The sequence below is a fragment of the Lynx canadensis genome, chromosome E1 (genome assembly GCF_007474595.2).
Source record: "Lynx canadensis isolate LIC74 chromosome E1, mLynCan4.pri.v2, whole genome shotgun sequence".
NCBI lineage: Eukaryota > Metazoa > Chordata > Mammalia > Carnivora > Felidae > Lynx > Lynx canadensis.
In genome coordinates this window covers 56,871,690-56,893,744 of record NC_044316.2, presented here as the reverse complement: position 1 = coordinate 56,893,744, position 22,055 = coordinate 56,871,690, and the positions used below count along the sequence as shown (strand labels likewise).

The 22,055-nt window shown below is 57.1% G+C and overlaps 2 protein-coding genes across 3 annotated transcripts; both read right to left on the bottom strand.

Annotated features, from left to right (window-relative positions):
- Positions 1–1,134: 1,134 nt before the first annotated feature.
- TMEM235 (transmembrane protein 235) lies at positions 1,135–7,087 on the bottom strand. Its single transcript, XM_030294628.1, is given in 7 exon segments — positions 1,135–1,173; positions 2,283–2,317; positions 2,320–2,403; positions 5,207–5,344; positions 5,512–5,592; positions 6,935–6,958; positions 6,961–7,087. Coding segments are annotated over 7 exon segments (528 nt in total).
- A 4,671-nt stretch (positions 7,088–11,758) lies between these two features.
- Positions 11,759–21,984, bottom strand: BIRC5 (baculoviral IAP repeat containing 5). Of its 2 annotated transcripts, none has more exons than XM_030295773.2 (4): positions 21,798–21,984; positions 21,198–21,307; positions 18,817–18,934; positions 11,759–13,830 (listed from the first exon to the last, which is right to left on the bottom strand). In XM_030295773.2, the coding sequence occupies exons 1-4, from the start codon at positions 21,906–21,908 to the stop codon at positions 13,741–13,743; spliced, it is 429 nt and encodes a 142-aa protein (XP_030151633.1). In that variant the 5' UTR covers positions 21,909–21,984; the 3' UTR covers positions 11,759–13,740. The 2 variants fall into 2 exon arrangements, with proteins under 2 accessions (XP_030151633.1, XP_030151634.1); XM_030295774.1 differs by lacking the exon at positions 11,759–13,830 and adding an exon at positions 13,837–14,293 and having other exon boundaries at positions 21,798–21,976.
- Positions 21,985–22,055: the final 71 nt, after the last annotated feature.

Below are 22,055 nucleotides of genomic sequence, written 5' to 3'. Positions count from 1 at the left end.
CATCTGCTCAGAGTCACGCAGCAAATGAGCGTGTCCTGTGCTCGTATTCGGGGACACGGGGGGGAAAGGTGACAGGAAAATCAGAAAGGGGCAGCGGGGCGCTGGATGGCAAAGAGCAGTAACTCCCGTGTCGGGGGGCTGGGCTTCAGCCTGTATTCATCTCTATGCATTTTCCTTTTTTAAAAATAAAACTTCTGGGGCGCCTGGGTGCCTCAGTCGGTTGAGCATCAGACTTCTGCTCGGGTCATGATCTCACGGTTTGTGAGTTCGAGCCCCACGTCGTGCTCTGTGCTGACGGCTCGGAGCCTGGAGCCTGCTTCCGATTCTGTCTCTCTCTGTGCCCCTCCCCTGCTCATGCTCTGCCTCTCTCTCTCTCTCTCTCTCTCAAAAATAAATAAACATTAAAAAAATAAGATAAATCTCCTGCTTACAAAAGAATATGTCTTTACTGTAAAGAATTTGGGATCGGATCTCGGTTTTTAGCAACTCCGGGGGTAATTTAGGCCCAGCTACAGACAGGGAGGCAAACCCTTGCACGCCCCGCTCCCCAGGGAACCGCAGGAGAGGTCAAGTTAGAGCCTCACAAGCCGAGAAGACCTGCCGGCAAAGCCCCCCACCCCCCCGCCCTGCCCCCATCCAGGATCTGGCGTGAGGCGGGGGTCCTCTCCCGCCTGTGCTGACCTGAAGGGAAGGAGCTTTGCTGGGTTTGCAGAAGGCATCTCTGGGTGGACAGACACAGACACACAAACACACAGCTGGTAACAAGGTTATTGCCCTCGCACTCTTCATAAGCCACACGCGTGTGTTATTCATTCTGCAAAAAATTTTCAGAGAGAAAAACAAGGCTCATCCGCACGTAGGGTGAACTGATTTATTTAAGGACAAGTGGGCACACCGTTGCTACCTGGAACGGTAAATGCTAACGCACACATAGGAAGGGAAGCCCTCAGTGGGGGCCCCCAGCGGTGCAGCCCCCCGAAGGCCCCAAGGAGCTTCCTGTAAACTTTGGAGCGATAAAGGGAGGCTGGGGGAGGGGAAGACCGAGACCAGAGAGGCCACCATCCCCCTCCCCCACCCCCACACACATCCCAGACTCTGGAAGGTCCTGAACCCCAAATGGGGCTGTCTGGGGCTTCAGGGACCCTTCTCCTCGGGGTCTCCCGCCTTCTCTACCTACAGGAGAGTGAGCGTGTCTCGTGTCTCCCGATGACCCAGGGTCTGCGTGCTGAGCCCCACCCACTTCCGTTCAGGAAGCCGGAGGCGCCGAAAGCTCTGGGCCCTGGTTTCTGCCACTCTGGGTCACCTCGCCACCTGCCATGGCTCCCCCACCCCCGCAGGGACTTCGGCACCTGCTTGTTTGGGACCCCCAGACATCCCGCAGGGAGCTGCAGATGGGAGGAGTGGGGTCCCGGAGTACCGGCCCGTCAGAAGCGGCAGCCCCACCAGGCCCGAGAACAAGGGGGCACAGGTGCATCCAGCCCGCTCAGAGCCCTCTGCAAATCCCGGGGGACTCCCGGGCACCCCCTCTTCAGCATCCTCCCCACCAACGCCTGCCCTCGAAGACCAGCGGACAGAACTGAGCCTCGGGGTCCACCTGCCTGTAAGGGCATCTGGCTCTGCCGTTTGCTCCGGGATGGTCGGGGCCTCAGACCTCCCTTCTGTAAAATGGGTGAATGGCAACTCATGTGAAGGGTACCCCGAGAACCTCACAGGCAGACGAGCAGGCGGCACTCCGCATGGAGCCTGACTCAGTGGGTGTTTAAGGGGTAGTTGCTTCTCTCTCAAACTCACCCCTCCCCAGGGCCCTGGGAATGAGGACAGGTGGCTCACCAGGACTGGCGGAGGAGGGCCACCGCAAGCCCCGCCCGCGAGACGCCAGGGGGCCCGCTGAGCACCCCCGCCCCGGCCCCACTGACGATCTCGGGCCGCTCGCTGTCTCTTGCTGGGAGCCCTTCAACTCATGCCTGAGAGGAGGCCAAACCAGTTAGTCCTTAAAGGGCACACACCGGGCACGGGAGGCCCCCCAAACATCTGGCTTTGCCAAGCAAGAGGAGACCGGATCCTTGGCTCTACCCCCAGCCCCCTGCCCCACCCCCAGGGGTGCCCTCCCAGCCAGAGCTCCAGCCAGGCCTAGGCATGCGAAAGGAAACTGAGCCCCTCTCCCCGCCGCCGCTCGCCCCTCTGAGACTCAGATGACCGCGGGGCGGGGGACACCCGGCTGCCGGCTCAGGCTGAGGGCTCGGGCCGCTGTGAGCGGGGGGAGGCCGCTGAGTGCCCCAGGCCGGGGCTGCGGACCAGCGGAAGCTGATGCGGACGTCCGGGGGCCGTACTGGTGGGCAGTCTCAGGGAAGGCCAGGTGCGAGTAGCTGGTGTAGATGCTGACCCCCACCAGGGTCAGGGCACCTGGGGGAGAGGGCAGGGGGACCACTCCGTGGGGCTGCCCGCTGGGGGCAGCTGCCTAACCAGGTCCTGGCCAAGGCGGTCCTGCAGACACGGCCTCGGAGCCCCTGTCCACTGGCCTTTGGGGGAAGCGGAGGCTCCTATCCAGTCCCCGAACTCACCCCACAAAACCCCTTACAAACAGCACCACCTACACCCCAGCAACGGTCCCGACTCACATAAACCATCTCTGTATCCCAGCACCCTCCTGTATTCCCCGGAGTCCCCAACACACACACACACACACACACACACACAGCTAGTGACCTCTACTGGGAGTCGGGGGCTCCAGAGCTCTGACCAGGCCCCCTCTTCCTTGCACATCCCCCCTGCTTCATTGGGTTACCCCCTCCTCTCCTTCTGGCCCTAGCCTAAGTGTCCGGCCTCTGCAGGCCCTCTCCCCGCCCCCAAGGTCTCCGATCCAGGCCCTGCCTGCCTGATCCCATCACCCCGTCTTCCCCTGAAGCGAACACCCTCCTCCCTCTGACACTCCGACTTTGCACAGGGTGCTGGGTGCAGTGACCCGGTGCCCAGAGGTTCTGGGGCAAGCTAAGAGTTGGGCACTGGGACATTTTCCTGTTCACCCCGAGTCAGAAGGACCAGCCCAGAGAAGCACCCCGTGTCCCACAGCTGCAGGCTGAGCCTACCCTTTGTGCCAACTGTAGGGAAAGCTGGCGGGGGGGTCCTGATGCCCTCCACAGGCACTTCCTGGCACAGGGTTCCCTCTGGACTCTGCCCAGCCAAGGGCAGGAGGCTGACCGGAGCTGATCTGGATCTCACTGGGGCTCAGAGAAGGGGCGTAGTCCTGGGGTCCCCATATTGCCTGACTCTGTCCCAGCCCTCTGTGATCCCTCACTTGACCAAAGATGGGAAGGAGAAAGGCAGGACTCACGGCCACCAGACTAGGGCTGGGCAGAGCCGCAGCACAAGTTTTGGATTCAATTTGGGGAAGGACGTGAAGCCCCCTGGAGGGGGCCCTGGAACTGGGGTCACCACCCCGCAGCAGGGCTGGCGAACGGCCGCTCTCAGGCTCCCGCGGGAGCTCTCACGCAGCGGGAGTCCCCAAAACAGAGGTGTCTGTCTCAGCCTGTGGCGCTCAGAGCTCCCGACCAGGCCACCCAGGCTGCCCACTGGCTGCCGCCGTCCAGCCCGGCAGAGGAGGGGACACGGTGTAAGCTCCGGAGCCTGACTCCCCACCTGGAACAACCCCCCCACCCCGTCCCCTGGCCCGGGGACGGGGACAGCAGCTCCAGCTCCTGCCAGACCACTCTCTGAGCCGCTGACCTCCACCCCTGGCCGGCAACGGAGCCTCAAGCTGGGCAGTGGCAGGAGAACTCATGCTCCTGTCTCGGGGGGTGGGGGGGCTGGGTGTTCGCCCCCGACCCCTCCGTCCCTCCTCCTCTTATGGCGCTGATGGTGGGGGTAGGCGTGGGGCAAACTGGCCTCAGACAGGTCCCCTCGGGGTGACATTCCTGTCCCTGAGCCCCTACAGCTAGTGTGTCCGCCACGTGGACGGGCCCCTGTCAATGATGTCAGCTGACCTGTTTCCAAGGAGCCCCCCCCCCCCCCCCCGCCAACCCTGCAAGGAGAGCACTGGTGCCGCCAGACTGGACCCTGGGCGAGGGGAGCACGTGAGGCGTTGTTCTTTGAACCAGGTTCTCCCTCCACCCACTGGCCAGCGCCCTGGTTCTGAGAGCCTAACGCCAAGGTTTCCGGATACAGTTCCACTCTCTTACTCCTCTCACTGGCTTCCCAAGGTCCTCTTGATTGGATCTGGGCCCACACAGCCGGTCTCTGGGGTCAGGCCACAGCTGATTTCTCCCGCTTTCGTTCTCTAAAGCACACTCACGCCCAGGTTCCTGGTCCCCCAGTCTCTTGGCTCCAGGCAAGCCCGCCGAGTCCGTCTTGACCAAGGCCTCCCACAGGGCACAGCATCCCCTGGGGAGGAGGCGGGCCTGCCCGAGAGGGAGCCCCGGGCCCACACGGTCTGGGTCTCAAGTGCCATGGCCCTGATGGTAGAGCTGGCCCGGATGCCAGACTCGGCTCAGACCTCACCCCCGACAGCACAGGCCACTGAGGACTGACCCCGAGGAGCCCCAGCCCACCGTCAGTGACCTCCAGCCTTGGGCTTCTGGGGGCATCGGCTGGCTGCCAGGGGCAGACGGCACCAAAAAGCAGTGAAGCTTCCTGCTGACCTTGGTGAATCCTTGACCGTCTCAGCTGGAGGCTGGGACCACCGAGAGGCCTCGGCTGCACCCCTGCGGGAGTGCCTGGCCCGGTGCCCAGCAGAGTCTAGATGAATGTCAGCTGATGAACTGTCACCAGTCATCGTCTGGGCTAGGCTGGGGTCACTGCCAAGGACTGTGAGGCCCCTTTTCACCTGTCTTAATGCCTGGCCCTGCCCACTCTCCCTCCTCCTACCAGGCCAGCCTGGGAAGGAGAACAGGTAGGGGTCAGCCCATGCCCTTCCTGCGGGGCTAGTAGGGCAGGTCCTGGGGTCGCCCCGGGGAGTCTCATGCCTCCCATGCCTAGAAGCTCAACCTCGGGGCTCCTCCGTCCCTCGATCTAGGCCCACAGCCAGAACCCCTGCCCCTGTCCCTACTATAAAGGCCTCCACCCCTGCCCCTGCCCCTGTCAAGGCTGCTGCCACCCAAGGTGCCTTTGGCTGCTGCTGCTGGATCCCCAGGGTGGGCCCAGGCTCAGCACAACCGATGGGAGCGGGGAAAGGAGGCACGCCCTCCCAGGACCCATGGCCCCCAGGACTCACCTCCCAGCAAGAAGTAGCAGCCGGCGGAGAGCAGCAGAAGGACGCTCTGTGCCAGGGAACCGAAGAGGCCGCAGATCCAGCCGCACACGACAAGGACGAGGCTCAGGGGCAAGACCACCATGACAGCTCGGTGGAGGGCTGCCAGGAGTGGGGGCACAGGGTGCGGGCGGGGACGCGGACCGACCCCCCCAAGGCAGATCCAGGTGAGCGCTTCAGAGTCCTGTCTGCCTGGAGGTCCCCCTTCACAGGACAGTCTCACCTGGAGACTGGGGAAGGGACGGGCGTGACTCGGGCCCAGGACTCACAGACGAGGCGCCGCACCGAGGTGGAGGCATCCAGGCTCTCGCCGGCAAAGGGGTCGCTCAGGGGGACGCAGCTGTTTTGCCCTGCAAAGCAGAAAGGACGCGAAACCCGGTGGGCTGGACAGCTGCCGGCCCCCACCCACCCTGTGTTCCTCTGAGATGGGTGGGCCTGTGGGCACGCGGCGAGGTTCCTGCCAGAACCCAGTGGGCTGACCAGTGGCCCCGGAGCCCCGTCAGATTCTCTCCTGGACCCCAGAGCCGTGGCTCCAAATGGGTTTGGAGGGTTTCAGAACTCGTGTTTTGTTTCTACAACATACACACGATACCTACACGGATGCCTGTCTACAGTTTCACGCCGCCCTCAACTTTAAGCCCGGGGCCGTGTGCGTGCTCACATGTGGCTTTGTCCGGACAGGAAAAGGTGCAGGTCATGGGGTGTCTGACTCCTGCACACACGTGCACACGCACCCACGTTTGGAAACACACGGGCACACGCACGCGCACACAGTCACACACACAGAGATGCTCACACGTTGATTCATACACACAGGGACACATGCTCACCACACACATTTCCGTGCACACACGCCTGCACTCACACTGACGTATGCACACACGTTCACACCCTCTCACAGATCCTGCTGACCCCCAGGGCTGGTTCTGTGCAGGGGAAGCCCCCCGGGGGGGGGGGGTGGGAATGCCCTCCTCTCTCTGGAACTGGCAGCATCTATACAGGTCTGAAATGCACGTGGCACTCCTGTTTTGTGCCCGTGTGCATGTCAGACGATCAGGTGGGGGCAGTGGTGTGTGTGTAGAGAGATGGGCGGGGGGGGGGGGTGGGCTGTGCCAGGCTCAACCCTGGGGACAGCAATCAAGACACGGCTGGTGGTCACCTTCCCAGGGTGCCTTCCCAGGGGCCCCACACCCCTTGGTGAGGAGGAACCGCAGAGTGGCCCCTGGGTGCCCCCTGTCCCTGCCTCTGCCCCCTCCTTCCTGCCGCCGCCCCCCACCCAGCTTGCATCCTGAGAAGCATCATTCTCTCCCTCTCCGGCAACGGCAACGACTTGCAGGCTGAGCAAGGACAAGGTCAGGCCATCAGCCAGCAGCAGAGCTCACTGAGAGCCTGGGGCTGACCGGTCATCTGTCAAGTACGTGCCGCAGCTCCTAACACAAGACACCCCGCCCCCACCCCGACACACACACCAGGGCGGGCAGGGGACTGGCCACGGCTCCTGCTCCCCAGGCTCTTGGGTCCTTAAGGGGTCCCGCAACACCCCCACCCCCCGAACACATTCATTTCCCGCGCCTGCACTGGTAGCCCGACTGTCACCACCCAGCCGGTTGTGGGAGGGGACGGAGGTGGGGGCGTGCGGGGGCGCCACCCTGGCCGCGCCCTCTGCGCCCCGGGCCCGCCGCCCCGCCGTACCTTCGCAGACGCGCCAGAGCCCGAGTGCCAGGACCGCCGCGCGGCGCGCCCCGTGCGGTTGCCCGCGTCCGCCACCTCCAGGACGTACCGGTAGTCGCTGGCCACGGCGGCCGCCAGCAGCGCGAAGCTGAGCAGCGCGCCCAGCCGGGCCATGCGGGGCTCGGGGTGCAGGGTCCCGGGGAGCGGGGAGGGCCGCGGGAATGGGAGAGTGCGGGGGGCGATGGGGAGCGGGGAGTGGGGGAACCCGGCCGGGCAGGGGGCGCCCGTGATTTGGTGAGCCGGGCCGGGGAGTAGGGGGGCAGGGTTGGGGGGACGCGGGCAGCCAGGGCGGGGAGGGGCGCCTGGGATTTGGGGAGCGGGCAGGGGTCAGGGTTGGGCGCGGGGAGCCGGGGCGCGCAAGCCGGTGCGTCCGCTCTGAGCCTCTTCGGGACGCGGCGCCCCCTTTTCTGCCTGCGCGCTGGCTTCGCGATACGCCCCTCCCCCCCCCCCCCCCCAGGTTCGCAGGAAGATCGGTCCCACCTCTCGCTGATGGCGATCGCACAGCTGGGCCCCAGGGGACAGAACGAAGTCTCAGAGCGGCAGGTAGCGCCGCTGCAGACCTGGGTTCAAATCCCAGCGAACCGAGGGGCCGGCCGCTGGACTGGATCCCGGGACAAATGTCTTAATCGCTCTAAACCTTTGAGTTTTCAGCCTCCAAACGGCCGGGCCGAGGAGGAGGAAGGGTGGGGCCTGCGTCGTCCCAGGAGGGGGCTCAGCGGGCAGCTGACAGCCTGAATGGTGGGAGGCAGCCGCCCCTGGCTGGGGCACTTGGCCGCTGGCTGGCCCTGCGGTCCTGGTCTTAATCGGTCTCCGACTAACCAGAGGGATCCGGTGAAGCGGGGTGGGTGGGCAAAGGGCCTAGGCAGGCTGGCGAGGGGGCCGCAGGAGGGTGAAGGCTTGCTTCCAGTTAGCTTCTAATTACAAATGTCACGGGGGCAGGGCCCGGCTCTGCCTGTCCCTCACTCACTCAGCAAACGTGGACGAGGCGCCTTCTAGGACACGGTCAGACGCCGTGGGTGGGAAGCAGGGGAGTCTCAAAAGGCCCTCACCCAGGAGCAGGCAATGACTTGCATGGTAGGGAGGGGGCTCTCTTGGGTGCAATTGTGGGTGATGGGGGGGGGGGCTTCTCTCTGGGCCCCTGGATGGTGGGTGGCTGCCCCACAGGGCCGGGCAGAGCCTGCAGAGACAGGGTCCGAGGCTGACGTCCACATCATCACTGAAGGTGGCCCTTCTCGGACCAAGTAGCTTCATGACCCAGGGTCACCCAGGCTCTCGTTTCTGAATGTTCCAGCCCTTTTTCCTCCACTAGGTTTGAGGAATACAGCCAGGAAGCAGTCATTGAGACACTACCTCAAGCAGCATTCAGAGCCCATGGAATCATTTGGGGTTCCTGCAGGCTGTGCACCTTTCCAAGGCTGGGTTGGGGCACAGAGCAGGCCTAGGGGCTTCCCAGCTGTGGCATTGTGGGTGCCCCCACCCTGCTCTGAAGCTGGGGAGTACCTGGGGGGGGGGCTTCCCTCTCAGGGGGCATTGGGCCTGGCAGGTGAAAGAATTCAGCAAACACAAAGCAGGTGTTCCGGGCGAGACAGGCATCTACAAAGCAGGAGGTGAGAAGGGCAGGGAGCATGGAGGTGGGGCTTGCGGGGCAAAAGGGTGACTAGTGACCCTAACGTTTACCTATAAGGTGACAAGGACCAAGATTGCTTTAGTTGGCTCAAAGCCTTCCTGTGGGCTTGAAGGACGAATCTAGAGACGGGGAGAACCGAGGAGCCCCTCTCTGGCTGTGTGCTCTACACGTTCCTTCTCAGTGACGCCCGCTGTTCAGCCAGAGCCGGTTTCGAAGGGTCTTCTTTGCACCCCCATAAAACTTAAACAGGATTCTGCTGTCAGGGCCAGGGCCAGCACTGCTTGAGGCCACTGTTCCCACAGGGCCACGCAGCTCTGTGCAGAATAGACAAGTATTCCCCCCACATCGCAGTGCAGACGGCCAGGCTAGCAGTCTATGCCTCACTGCTTTAAAGTTCAGTGTTTTTAAACCCAATGTGAAGCTGGATCCGCTGACTGGATTGTCCCCCAGGCAGTAAGCACTGGCCCTCGAGGGGCTACTTTGATGAATTCCCCCAGTCTCTGTCCTTGGGATGGACCCAAATTATACCCTAGCCTGGCTCTGGAAAAGTGCCACTTTTCAGAGTGACCCCCCCGTTTTCACCGTTCATCCGTCTTCTGTCAACTCTTAACTCATGATTAGAGCTGTCGGTGGGCCACCTGGCAGGCACCACGCCCATCTCCAGGACATCGCCACCAAAATCAGGGACAGGAGGGACCTGGCCCTAACTGGGAGGCAGCCAGCCACATACCTAGTCAGTCTCGTCCCCGGAGACCGACAGACCGATGAAGGGCTCCTCACAACCAGCTGGGACTTGCCAGCATCTGTCCATCCGTAAGCCTGGTCACCTCTGATGGAGCTTTGCTAACAGGGAAACAGGAAGGTGCCACTGATGCCCCATCACAGGATTCACCTGCAGTCTCCGGAACGTACGCTTCTGTTCCCTCTGCCTGGCACACCTTTCCCTTCTTTGGTCGTCTGGCAGCCTCCTCCTTGCTCCTGGACAGACAGCTCAGTTCTTTCATCTCCACCCAATGCAGAGTTCATGGTCTTCTCAGCCTCCACACCATACGGCCGTTTGTTGGCCTTGGTCTTCCCGAGTTCCCTGCAGGAGACGGGTCCTCTCTGGCCTTCGTTCAGTTCCTGGACGTAGCATGCGCACACAGCAGATGCACAAGCATCTGAGTGAACGAGTGGGTGGATGTGACCACCGTGAGATCGGGTGGGAAATAGCCACAGAGAAGTCAAGGCCCCGGTTTGGCTGGTCAGCTGAAAACGGGCTCAAATCCTGTAGGCTGAGCCCAGGGGTGAGGAAAGCTCTGGCTCAGCTGCTCTGCTCTAAGGGCTAGACTCACCCTGGCTGGGCCCAGACAAGAAAACCCTTTGTGCCGGCAACACTGGTTCACAGCAAGCTGAGCTGCACAACAGAACCTTCTTTTCTTTCCAATTTTTATCGAGAGAAAGAGAGAACACACGCGAGAGCGGGGGGAGGGGCAGAGAGAGAGAATCCCAAGCGGGATCCCCACGGTGAGTGGGTGAGTGCGGAGCCCGACGCAGGGCCTGAACTGTGAGATCACGAACTGAGCCGGAAACCAAGAGTCGGAAGCTTGACTGAACCACCCAGGCGTCCCAACAGTAAAGATGCTGAAAGCAAGTACAGACATTTTACTGTAGTTACAACAGCACAAAGTGGGTGAAGGGTACATGGGGCCCCTTCGTACTATCTTTTCAAGCTCCCACGAATCTTAGTTCAAATTTTTAAAAATGTTGTACTGGATCAACAGAAACCCTGGGGAGGCAGGTTTCAGTTCCGTAGAACGAAGGCCTTTTCGACAAAGTCTGAAAAATGGATTTCAAGATAGGCCTCAGCCCCCAGAGTCAGGCAGTTGACCCCGGCCACACCTGAAAGGCCGGGCAGCATCACGAATCAGGGAGGCCCCACCTCTGAGGCCAGGATGCCTGGGTTCAAGCCTTACCCCTAATACTTACTAGTTGTACCATCTTGGACAAGCTTTGCCTCTTTGCAAGTCTACACACACACACACACACACACACACACACACACACACACACACAATGCAGGTAAGATTACAGGAGGCTTCAGAGACGATTTTGAGTTATTTTCAAGGGCAATCTGCAAAGAATGGTCAGCACCCCAAAGGGGTGCCGACCTGCAGACAGTGGCAAGTGGCTCCGTACTTGGCGGGTCACTTTTGGTCAGGCCGGTCCTCTTCACAGTGCTGGGGCAGGTGGACAATTCGATTCCCGAGGCAGACCGCAGGGCTCTAACCTCTAAATCACCCTATCTACCTGACAACCCACCATCCACGCTGAGCGTGGAGCCTGCCTAAGATTCTCTCTCTGTCCCTCTCCCCACTTGCGCTCTCTAAAGAAAGATTAAAAACAAAAACAAAAGACAGAAAATACATTTGTAGAAGCGCAAATGCGGGATGAACTGAGGGTCAAGCTCCAGCACGGTCCCGTTCCACAGCACAGCCTGACAAAGCCAAGACCTGAATCACTGCCCGCTGTGCAAAGGGCCAGCTTCTCTACAAAGCTGACCTGTAAGGACCAGTTATTAAGGTGAAGTATCCACTTACCGACTGGCACAAATAACCAAAAATAAGCAACTTCGATGAGTATAGAGGCTAGAATGCTTTCTCCCCCAACTAAACTACTGCAATAAATATTCTCCAACATTGAAGGGAAAAGCACACTTTACTCAACGACTGAGATGTGGGGCGCCCGGGGGGCTCGGGTGGTTAAGCAGCCGACTTCAGCTCAGCTCATGACCTCATGGTTTGTGAGTTCGAGCCCCACGTGGGGCTCTGTGCTGACAGCTCGGAGCCTGGAGCCTGCTTCGGATTCTGTGTCTCCCTCTCTCTCTGCCCCTCCCCTGCTCGTGCTCTGTCTCTCTCTCTCTCAAGAATAAAAAGTAAACATTAAACAAATTTTTAAGAAGAAAAACAAGACGGAGATGCATCTTGCATAGCTGGTTCACACCTGGAACGGGTCCAGACGCCACGCACAAGTGGGCCTTGTGGCCCAGGGCCGGCTTTGTGTCTGCCAAGGCTCAGCCCTTCCCCACACCCGTGTGGGCGGGAAGCAGCAGTTGGCAGGCTAGGGAACCACAACAAAAACCCAACAAGACTTTAAAAACCCGGGAGGAGACCCTGAAATGAAGTGTTTGAAATGAAGTAGTTTTTATTTTTCAGAAATGGCGGGATGACCTCCAACCGGGCCGAAACAATCCACCCTGCAGCTCGATTTCACGGAGGGAGAAACAAAATCTGTCACCGTGACTGCTGTGTGAGCCTCTGGGAGGACAGCAGGGAGAACCGGTGTGGAGACGACGACGTGGACGGGACACGGGTGTGCGGGAGCGAGAAGCGGCAACGGAGACTCGGCCAACCAGGCCGACGGATCACCCGCAGTGGCCACCGAGTCCCCACACGTCTGAGGCGAGTTCCTGAGCCACTGCACTGTGCTCAGGGAGGGAGAACCGGCGTGCGGCTGACGACTCAGTCGGGCTGTCTAGTGGCGAAGCAATTTCATAAATGACAATTTCTGCTACCCACTTCCTGCTACCTTGCTCTGTCTCCAAATCCACCTAAGGGTCACCCTGTTTGCCCAATGACTTGGGATGGCTTTGTGCTCACTTAACTGTAGTTTGTGATGTTCTGTGAAGTAATAATTCAAACAAAGTAAGAAAAGGACATTGCAGAACCTTAGAAGCTGAGGGTGTGTCTCACACAGACATCGTGACACGAGAAAGCCAGCCGAGGCAGCACAGGTTTCACGACGCCATGTTAGATGAAGAAACCACAGCTCGGGTTCAACAAGTGCAGGGACCGGACCCCCCGGAGGGCAGCCTGTGCGAGGGCACTGTGGCCGGGGCCCGAGGGAGCACCCCAACTGCCATGCTCGTCACCACTGCTCCAACTTGGACATCACGCAATTGATGCTCTTGTAAAAGATTGCAAACAATATAAACAAGTTCCCTATAAAAACAAGTTTCCCCCCAAAGAGAGTCCCGATCCACCTTTTGGGTCCATCGACTCCACTGCCTTCCTTGAGGAGGGTTCACATTAGAAAGACACAGGTGCCCTGTCAGCCACCTGAGCCACGTCACGAACAGGAAGCAGCTGTTTGCAGAGGCCCGGGAACAGAAAGACCAGGAAACTCCTTCCACGGGTTTCTCGTCCCACCCTGCCTGTCCCCAGCCGTGTGACGGCTCCTCCAGAGCAGGGAGCCAGGCCTCTAGAAAACGCACTGTCTCGCATTAAGGACCTCTTCCTCACCCGTTTTAGAGAAATGTCACAACCTTGTGGTGTGCCTGTGGTGCCCACTGGAGGTGAAGAGATATCTTGGCTTCACTGTCAAGACCTCTGCCCTCCCCCACCGCACTCCTGCCGTCTGGGCTTCTGTCACACCTCGAGGCCCGAGGCAGTCTGGGGTTGAATTCCACCAGCTCCCCCGGTATGAACTTGAAGATCACAAAGTGACGAGACAGGCGAGGAAGCCCCTTCCCACACACGGCACCTTCAGAGCTTTGGCAGGGGTGGGCTTTTGTATAATCCGCTCTGGAGTAAGGGAGGCCCGTGCAGTACCACAGACCTGACGGGGGAAAAGGATGGCCGCACGACTTGTCACATCCAGGTGAGGTGACACGGGGTGCTGACCACACGAGACACGCGCGCTAGAAACTTAGATTATTACACAAATAACATCTAAAATGGTCTCCTTCACTCTCTGTTTGTCCAGTCACAGCAGACCCACAGTAGCATTCAGGCATCGAATGTCAGGCTCCACAGCTAGTCAGCCTGAAGCCCAGATGTTTCCCTGTGAAAGGGCTCTGCCCACGAGAACACTCTTTTCACCTGGTCACCCTGGAAAGTCCAGGAACCAACGGCCCAGAAACTACCGAAGAAAAAAGAGAGAGAGAGACTCAGTTACTGTGCTCAGCAGCACCGGCTGCGCAAAGAGGAGCCCCCGGCACCACTTGCAAGAAAAAAACAAAAGCATAGCTTAAATATTCTAATTTCAAAACGTGGACGTCCTTTCCTAAGGCGCGGTGAAAGGGCCCCAGAAGAGCCGGTCACTCTGGGGCGCGTGCGTGGGCAGCCGCGCTCCGCTCCGGGCCCAGCGTGGTGGCCGGGGGTCACTCCAGGGCCGCCAGCTGCTCAATGGCACAGCGCACTCTCTTTGCAGTCTCTTCAAATTCTTTCTGTTTATGGTTGGTTTCCTTTGCCTGGAAAAAAAAAAAAAAGGCCACGTGAACCTGAACTGTGCTTCCCAATCACACCCTGCAGGTAAGATCAAAAGGGGAAAATAAGGAAGCATTTACTGAGCACCTAAGTAAATCGGGTACTGTGCCAGGGTGGGGACACCCAGCCATACGGGGTGAACGTGCTGATCCAACTCAAGGGCCTGTCATTTAAACTGCACCCCAATAATTAGACGACATTTGCGCAAACACCATTCCACCTGCTTCACACCCATGAACTGCTTTATCGTTCAGCGTCCCTGTGAGGCAGGCGTATCATTATTTCCATCACACAGATGAGGAAACCGAGGGCCAGCGACGTGTCCAACTGTCTGTGGAAGGGCCCTGCTCTCGACCAGCACCCTGCACGGCCTCCGAAGCTCCCCCAGGTGAAGTCCAGAGCCCTCTCCTTGTCCACTCAGAGACACTGCTGAACATCAGCTTTCTCCTAAAACAGAAGAACTTCTTTTGCCACCAGGCGCTCCCGGAACCTGCCTTCCCACCTTGTCATTCCCCTAAGCGTTCTGTCCAGGAGAACAAATGCCGACCTCATTAGCAGATCCAGGGACCTTTTCCCCTACCCTAATCTGTGTTCTCCTTGGCTTCTGTGACACGTTAAAAACGAACAGACCTTTACTGGGTTGAATTTGTTTTCTAGGGGCAACTGCCTCTTGATTTCAGCTCAGGTATGATCCCACGACCATGGGAGTACTCTGTGTGGAGCGTGGAGCCTGCTTAAGATTCTCTCTCCCTCTCTCCCCTTCTGCCCCTCTCCTCCACTTGCACGCATGATCTCATATATATATATATATATATATATATATATATATATATATACATATATATATGTGTGTGTGTATATATATATATATGTATGTATATATATGTGTGTGTGTGTGTGTATATACATATATATATATAGTTGTCTAATTAGAGGCTAACTTAAAACAAAAAAATTACTTTTCAAGGGGCGCCTGGGTGGCTCAGTCGGTTAAGCCTCTGACTTAGGCTCAGGTCACGATCTTGCGTTCATGGGTTCAAGCCCCACGTCAGGCTCTGTGCTGACAGCTTCAAGTCTGGAGCCTGCTTCTGATTCTGAGTCTTCCTCTCTCTCTGCCCCTCCCCTGCTCACACTCTGCCTCTCTCTCAAATATAAATAAGAATTAAAAAGAATTACTCTTCAATATGTACTTTTCTGGATATCTTACTTTTGCTGCATGTATAAGGCTAAAATACTAATTAAAAAATTACTTAAAAAAATAAGATTTAACATGAAAAAGGGAATACAGCACATGACAAGAAACAGTGTGCCTAGTAACGGAGCCTCGTCTTTACTGACAATGGAAAGATGACAGTGGCTTTTTTTTTGTTGTTGTTTTTAAAGTAATCTCTACACCCAATATGAGGCTCAAACTCATGACCTACACACATCAAGAGTTGCACACTGTCCCGACTGAGCCAGCCAGGCGCCTGGCCCATGGCCTTGCAAAATATATTTTTTATTTACTTTCTTCTTCCCTTTCAAAAAAGCCTAAATTAATTAAGCCCCTATGTACACAGTCTGTAATTTAACCACCACAACACGGAGGTCAACATCTCCATTTTATCTATTTTCTTAATAAAGGTGGGTCGAAGCAAAATTCAGAAACTCACTATGAAAAACACAATAAGGGGCACCAGGCTGGCTCAGTCGGTTAAGCGTCCAACTTTGGCTCGGTCATGATCTCGCGGTTCCTGAGTTTGAGCCCCTCGTCAGACTCTGTGCTGACAGCTCAGAACCTGGAGCCTGCTTTGGATTCTGTCTCCCTCTCGCTCTGCCCCTCCCCAACTTGTGCTCTGTCTCTCTCAAAAATAAACATTAAAAAAAAATTATTAAAAAAATAAGTAAGTTAAAAAAAGCATATTAAAACTCACTGAGCACACATGTGCTATCTGAAGCTTAGGACCCCTTTTTCCTTCCTCTCGTGCCTCACTTTATCCTCACTTTTGGTGCCCACAAACTCAAGCCTGGCACTTCTCTCCTGCTCCCGTATGAAGTTCGTCCCCTGAACAGATTTATTTTCTAATTGGTTCCACTTTATTTCATTTTTCTCTAAATGCAGAGGTGGCCATGCAGCAGCAGAAAACGAGTCACAGGGCACGCGGCGTGCTCCCAAGTTAGACCCCCGACAGCCCCGGCCGTCTACCGATGCGGCAGGCCTTCTGTGCGTCAGGACCCGGGTGGGCTGCTCATCGGTGATCCCGTCACGCTGCCTGGCGCCTCACATTTAAATCTGGGGCCTCAGAAATCCACAGCCTCACAGCAAACATTTGTCCCTTCGGTATTCGTGTAACCCAAAACAATTATTCCATCGTGTTCTTTTGCCAGAACGTCTGGCAAACGATTATCTTAAACTACATACTGCAATCACATAACCGATTTAATAAATCATTCAAAGTTTCAGCCTCCAACCTTATTTACCCCTACAAAACACGAGGTTTGCGTGCCAGCCCGCCTCCAGGAGGGCAGTACCCTAGAGTGCCCACCTGGGTGCTCCAGGGCGAAGCAGACAGGCCTCTGGTGATGCCGGTCCCCTGCACTTGGCTCTGACTCGACGTGACCATCCATTCAGATGGAAACATGCATGGGGACCCGAGTTTTATTTTATATTAGCAATAAAGTATTTGTAGCAGGGGCGTCTGGATGGCTCAGTTCGTTGAGCATCCAACTCTTGATTTTGGCTCAGGTCACGGTCTTGCGGTTTGTGGGTTCGCGCCCTGCTTGGCATTCTCTCTCTCCCCCTCTCTCTGCCCCTCCCCTGCTCATGCGCGCATGCGTGTGTGCTCTCTCTCTCTCTCAAAATAAGCGAATAAACTTAGAAATTATTCACAGCAAATCACAACTGGCTGACACTCTACAACACCACGTCCAGCAAAACCTCTCGCAATGACAAAAACACCACGCAGCGCAGCAGCGATTGGCCACATGCAGCCGTTGGACAGGTGAGATGCTTTTTGTATGACCGGAGCACCAAATTCTGCATTTTACAGAATCTTCATCATAAAAGCCAAGTGTGGCCGGTGGCCACAGTGCTGGGCAGCACAGCTCTAGAACGTCACAGTGGTATAGTTGAGTGCCACGGGCCGATAGAAACTTTCCTGTTGTGGAAGTAGTATAAACCAAATAAGGAAAGTCTGAAAGCTTACACTTTGCATTCTTCTTTAAAATACATAAATTTAAAAATGATCTGGAAGGAAACACATCCGTTAATGGTGGGCACCCTAAGTATAGAGGTAGGTAGGGCTTTTGATTCTTCCTTACAGGAATTTATATTATTTATTTTATAATTAAAGTAATAAAAATAAATGCATCATGTTAAAGTATTTCCTTATCCTGACTTGAGGAGAACAAAAGCAGCCCTTGGGGGAAAGCAAAGCATTTTCTTCCCACCCCCGCACTTCGGTCCCCTGGATGTTCACCTGGTCCGGTTCCGCCCCACCGCTGTGCACGCAGACGCTGGTGACCGAGCGTCTCTCGGTGGGCTTCCCGCTCCAATGAGCCCCCCTCCCCACGGACTGACCGCCCTCACCCAAGAGCCCCCCACTTGACATCGTTTTGTCTGTTTCAGTGCCCCACAGTTCGGTTTCAGCCGCCCCGGGTCACACATCAGTCTCCCTCCTGCTTGCCGGAGGACGGCTTTCTCACGACTGTCCCCTAAGTATACAGGCTGCTCTGTCACCTAGAATGGGGTCGGCCAGCTGTGGTCTGCGGGACACATGGCTTGTTTCTCACACAGTCATTAGGCGAAGGATGGTTTTCATGTTTTTAAACGGTTGCGAGAAGCAGAACAGGAATACTACCTAACAGAAACCAGGCGGCCCTCGAAGGCCCGAGAAGGCTAAAATACCTCGGCACTTCACAGGTGTGCGGGCCCCCAGCCTAGAAGGCTCTCCCCAGCCCACTTCCCGATTCCAACACTTCGGCTCCCAAGGCCCCCACGAGTCAACACCTCTTCCACACCTTGCTATACTGACCACCAATTTCTTCCCCCTTCCTAACAAAACATAACTGGTCCTCAGCATTTAAAACCTACCCTACTGGAACTATTTCGTAACCATCTCTAAAAGGGAACGTCATTTTCAATCAAAAAAGGACCTCAGAAACCGGGAGGGCGGGTCAGATCAGCCTTCCATTTTGCAGCAGGGAAAGTGTGGCCAAGGCTGGTCTCAACCCGCAAAGCCCACGAGTGGCAGGGACAGAACCAGGACACTGACCGCCAGCCCAGTGCTTCGCTACGGTATCCACCCCCGAACGTCTGTGCTCTGTAACACGGCCACACTTAGCAAATAAAACTCTGGAAAACAAACAAACAAACAAACAAAAAACCCCAAAAAAACCCCCAAGTAATAGAGAAAAAATTAGCTCTATTAAGAAACTATTCGCTGTGTACCTGAGATTCAGATTTAACGGGGAGCCCCGATTTTCTCTACGGTCTGGGCTGCTGGGTTCCCACGCCTTAGTGGGTCCGCAGGTTCACCCCTCTTCTCTCCGGATACCCTAGGATGCCTGTCCCCAGGTGAAGTTCACTTGCAGAAACCCAAGGTCCTTTCCCCCAACACCCACAATGCTCCTTCCCCGAAATGGAGCTATGTGCTCCCAAACCCTCTGTCCCCACCACGCTCACACACCACATGAACGGCCTCCCACAGACCGTCGCCGAAGGCAGGAGCGCCAGTCTAACCACCGCCGTCCCACCACCAAAGGCACCTCATGCTAAACACAGGAGGGAGCACGTTTCTCTCCCATCTGACTGCACGACCCCAAGGCCACATTCCAGGACAGATGCTTTCCTGTCCTTTGTATCCTCACATGTGCATCCGAGGGGCTTCAAATGTTAACTGAGAAGAGCCCCTCCAAAATGAGGGGCGGGGAGCTCAGTGGTACAGGTGCTCAACAGCTTGCCCTTGGTTCTTATTCCCGATAATACATACAATTTTGTTCTTGGCTCTCTCTTTGTCCAGTTTCAAAAATTCACTGAGGGTTAATTCTTCAAACTGCTTCTTGACAGAAAGAAAGGCACAACCAGATGAATGCTTCTTATGTTCCTCTCTAGAAAAATCAATACAGGAGCACGTCAGGAGAGAAGAGTCAGGGAGAGGGAGAAGAGCAACCGTCTGTCACCAACACCCACCACCCCGCCTCACGGACACGCCTCCCTCGGCTTCCGGAGCGCAGCGCGAAGTGCACAGGGCCAGCGGGAGGTCCCGGTGCACCCTGCCACACAGCCCGTCTCTGCCCTCCCCCCGCCCCCGTGGACGTCTCACCGCCCCGCTTGGGGCGGATGGGTTTTATACGGCATTTCGACGAATAGGAAGCGTGACACGGTGTGAGCGCAGAGGTAGCACACGCCAAATCCCTCTAAAATCCTCAAGGAAGGAACCGTTTGAAGTAATGTCATTTCCCTGGAATTGCTACATAATCTGCTGGTCCCGAATAAGGGCACCATCGGCCGGGCTTCTCCAGGGGACTCCTCGGCTTCACTCTCTGCGCTGGGACTTTTCCCTACACAGCGGACAGCAGTGACCACAACAGTACCGTAATGAATGCACAGCCACACAAAGACCCAAAGGACAGCCCGTAGAAACTAGCCTCTGAAAATATTCTAGCACTGGGAAATTCACTCCCAGGGTGCCTGGGTGGCTCAGTCCGTTAAGTGGCCGACTCTGGACCTTGGCTCAGGTCATGATCTCTCGGTCGTGGGATCAAGCCCCATGTTGGGCTCTGCCTGGGAGCCTGCTCGGGACTCTCTCTCTGCCCCTCCCCCACTCACACAAGCACATTCGCTCACGTGCTGTCTCAAAATGAATGAACTTAAAAAAAAAATTTCACTGGCAAGAATACAGCCAGTACTTTGCCAGTGATCCCTGGTATGATCACCACGCCATCCCAGTCAACAATGGGTCATGAGAGCAAACCCATTAGTGAAGACAGCAACTCTCTTCTGGCCAAGGAGAGACAACTCGGGTGATTCTCCTGAGGAAAATATTAAAGTTATGGAAGCAATCGGTCCCGAGAGGGAAAAAAAGGTGGGAAAAGAATGTGGCATCAGCATCACATACAGAAAGTCAGCTGTCACTGTCTATCTAAACATATACACAGAATTCTATCTATCTATCTATCTATCTATCTATCTATCTATCTATTTATTTATTTATTTATTTATTTTAAACATTTTATTTATTTTTGAGACAGGGAGAGACAGAGCATGAACAGGGAAGGGTCAGAGAGAGGGAGACACAGAATCCGAAACAGGCTCCAGGCTCAGCACAGAACCCGACGTGGGGCTTGAACTCACAGACTGCGAGATCATGACCTGAGCCAAAGTTGGCCGCTTAACCAACTGAGCCACCCAGGCGCCCCACAGACGCAGAATTTTTAAAAATAACTAGACGCTGGGGCGCCTGGGTGGCTCCGTCAGTTAAGTGTCCAAGTTCTGCTCAGGTCATGATCTCACAGTTCATGAGTTCGAGCCCCGCGTCGGGCTCTGTGCTGACAGCTCAGAGCCTGGGGCCTGCTTCGGATTCTGTGTCTCCCTCTCTCTCTCTGCCCCTCCCCCACTTGTGCTCTGTCTTTCTGGAAGCCTGGGCGGCTCAGTAGGTTAAGTGTCCAACTTCAGCTCAGGTCATGAGTTCGAGTCCTGTGTTGGGCTGCCGGTTGTCAGCAGAGCCCCCTCTGTCCCCCTCTCTCTATGACCCTCCCCTGCTTGCACATGCTCTGTCGCTCTCTCTAAAAAAAAAAATAAAAACATTTAAAAGGGTGGTTTCTGTGGTACATGAATTACAGTTCAATAAAGTTTTATTTAACTAAAAAATTGTAATGTTTCTATTTGATAGAGACAGAATGTGAGCGGGGGAGGGGCAGAGAGCAAGGGAGACGCAGAATTCGAAGCAGGCTCCAGGCTCCGATGGGGAGGGGGTGGGGTGTCCTCGAACCCATGAACGGCGAGATCATGACCTGAGCCACCCAGGTGCCCCTCAATAAACCTTGAAAAAACTCTGTAACCAGAGTTTTCTGTATAACCAGAGTATTCTGTCAAACCTGAAAGGCATCAAGTACAGAACCCTAAGAGCGAGCCTTTCTTCGGCATCCACTCTGAGGGCCGTTTGGCCACATCAGGTTTGATTAGGTTGAAAGCACCACCGGGGCACCGACACACAGACTCATCCATCTGCGGTAACTGTTTAGGGCACAAGATGAAATTGCAAAGCCAGGGCCCCATCACTTTGTTTTTGCAGGCCCCGCCCACAACAAAAGCGGGGGGTGGAGCCGGGGCTCCCTGGAAGCGGCAGCGAGGCCGGCCCGGGGGACTTACATGGGGTCATCGTCTGGCTCCCAGCCTTCCAGCTCCTTGAAGCAGAAGAAACACTGAGCCAAATCGGGCTCGTTCTCAGTGGGACAGTGGATGAAGCCGGCCTCGGCCATCTGCAGGGGAGAGCTGAGACTCAGGCGCTGGCGGGGGCGCTCCAGGCTCCCAGGAGCCCACAGAGGGAGGGGTCGCCCGGGATTCAGGAGCCCATAGAGGGAGGGGTCGCCTGGGACCGGAAGGCCACAGAGGGAGAGGATGCCGCCCCGGGGGCCCGGGAGTCCACAGTGGGAGGGGTCGCCCCGGGGGGCCCAAGAGTCCACAGAGAGACAGGTCGCCCGGGACCGGAAGGCCACAGAAGGAGAGGATGCCTCGGGGGCCCGGGAGTCCACGGAGGGAGAGGTCGCCCGGGATTCGGGAGCCCATAGAGGGAGGGTCTGCCCGGGACCCGGAAGGCCACAGAGGGAGGGGCCGCCTGGGGCCGGAAGCCCGCAGAGGCAGGGGTCGCCCGGCATTCGGGAGCCCGCAGAGGCAGGGGTCGCCCGGGGGCCGCGTCGGGGCCCTGGGGAGGGGCGGGCCTGGGGCCGGCGGGGGCCCGTGCGGTCTCACCCGCTCCGGGGTGCAGGCGCAGCCCTCCAAGAACGGCCAGTTCTTGAACGTAGAGATGCGGTGGTCCTTGAGGTAGAGCTGCCAGGCCGGGGGCAACGACGAAGCGCCCATCCCGACACCGCAACCGCCGAGCGCTGACTCGATTCAAATCCGGAGGTTGGCGGCCGTCGCGGGGCATGTCGGGAACGCACGGTCCCTGAGCGCGCCGCCCGCGGCCTTCTGGGAATGCAAGGCTGGGCGGCGCGGTGCCTGCTGGGA

Bases quoted from the DNA above. Each gene is read 5' to 3' on its own strand.
- BIRC5 (XM_030295773.2), bottom strand. From the start codon at position 21,908: ATGGGCGCTTCGTCGTTGCCCCCGGCCTGGCAGCTCTACCTCAAGGAC. The intron at 18,935-21,197 runs GTAAGTCCCCCG...TGATTTTTCTAG, and splicing joins GAGCCAGACGATGACCCCAT to AGAGGAACATAAGAAGCATT. The intron at 13,831-18,816 runs GTATGTATTATC...TTTTTTTTCCAG, and splicing joins AGAGAGCCAAGAACAAAATT to GCAAAGGAAACCAACCATAA.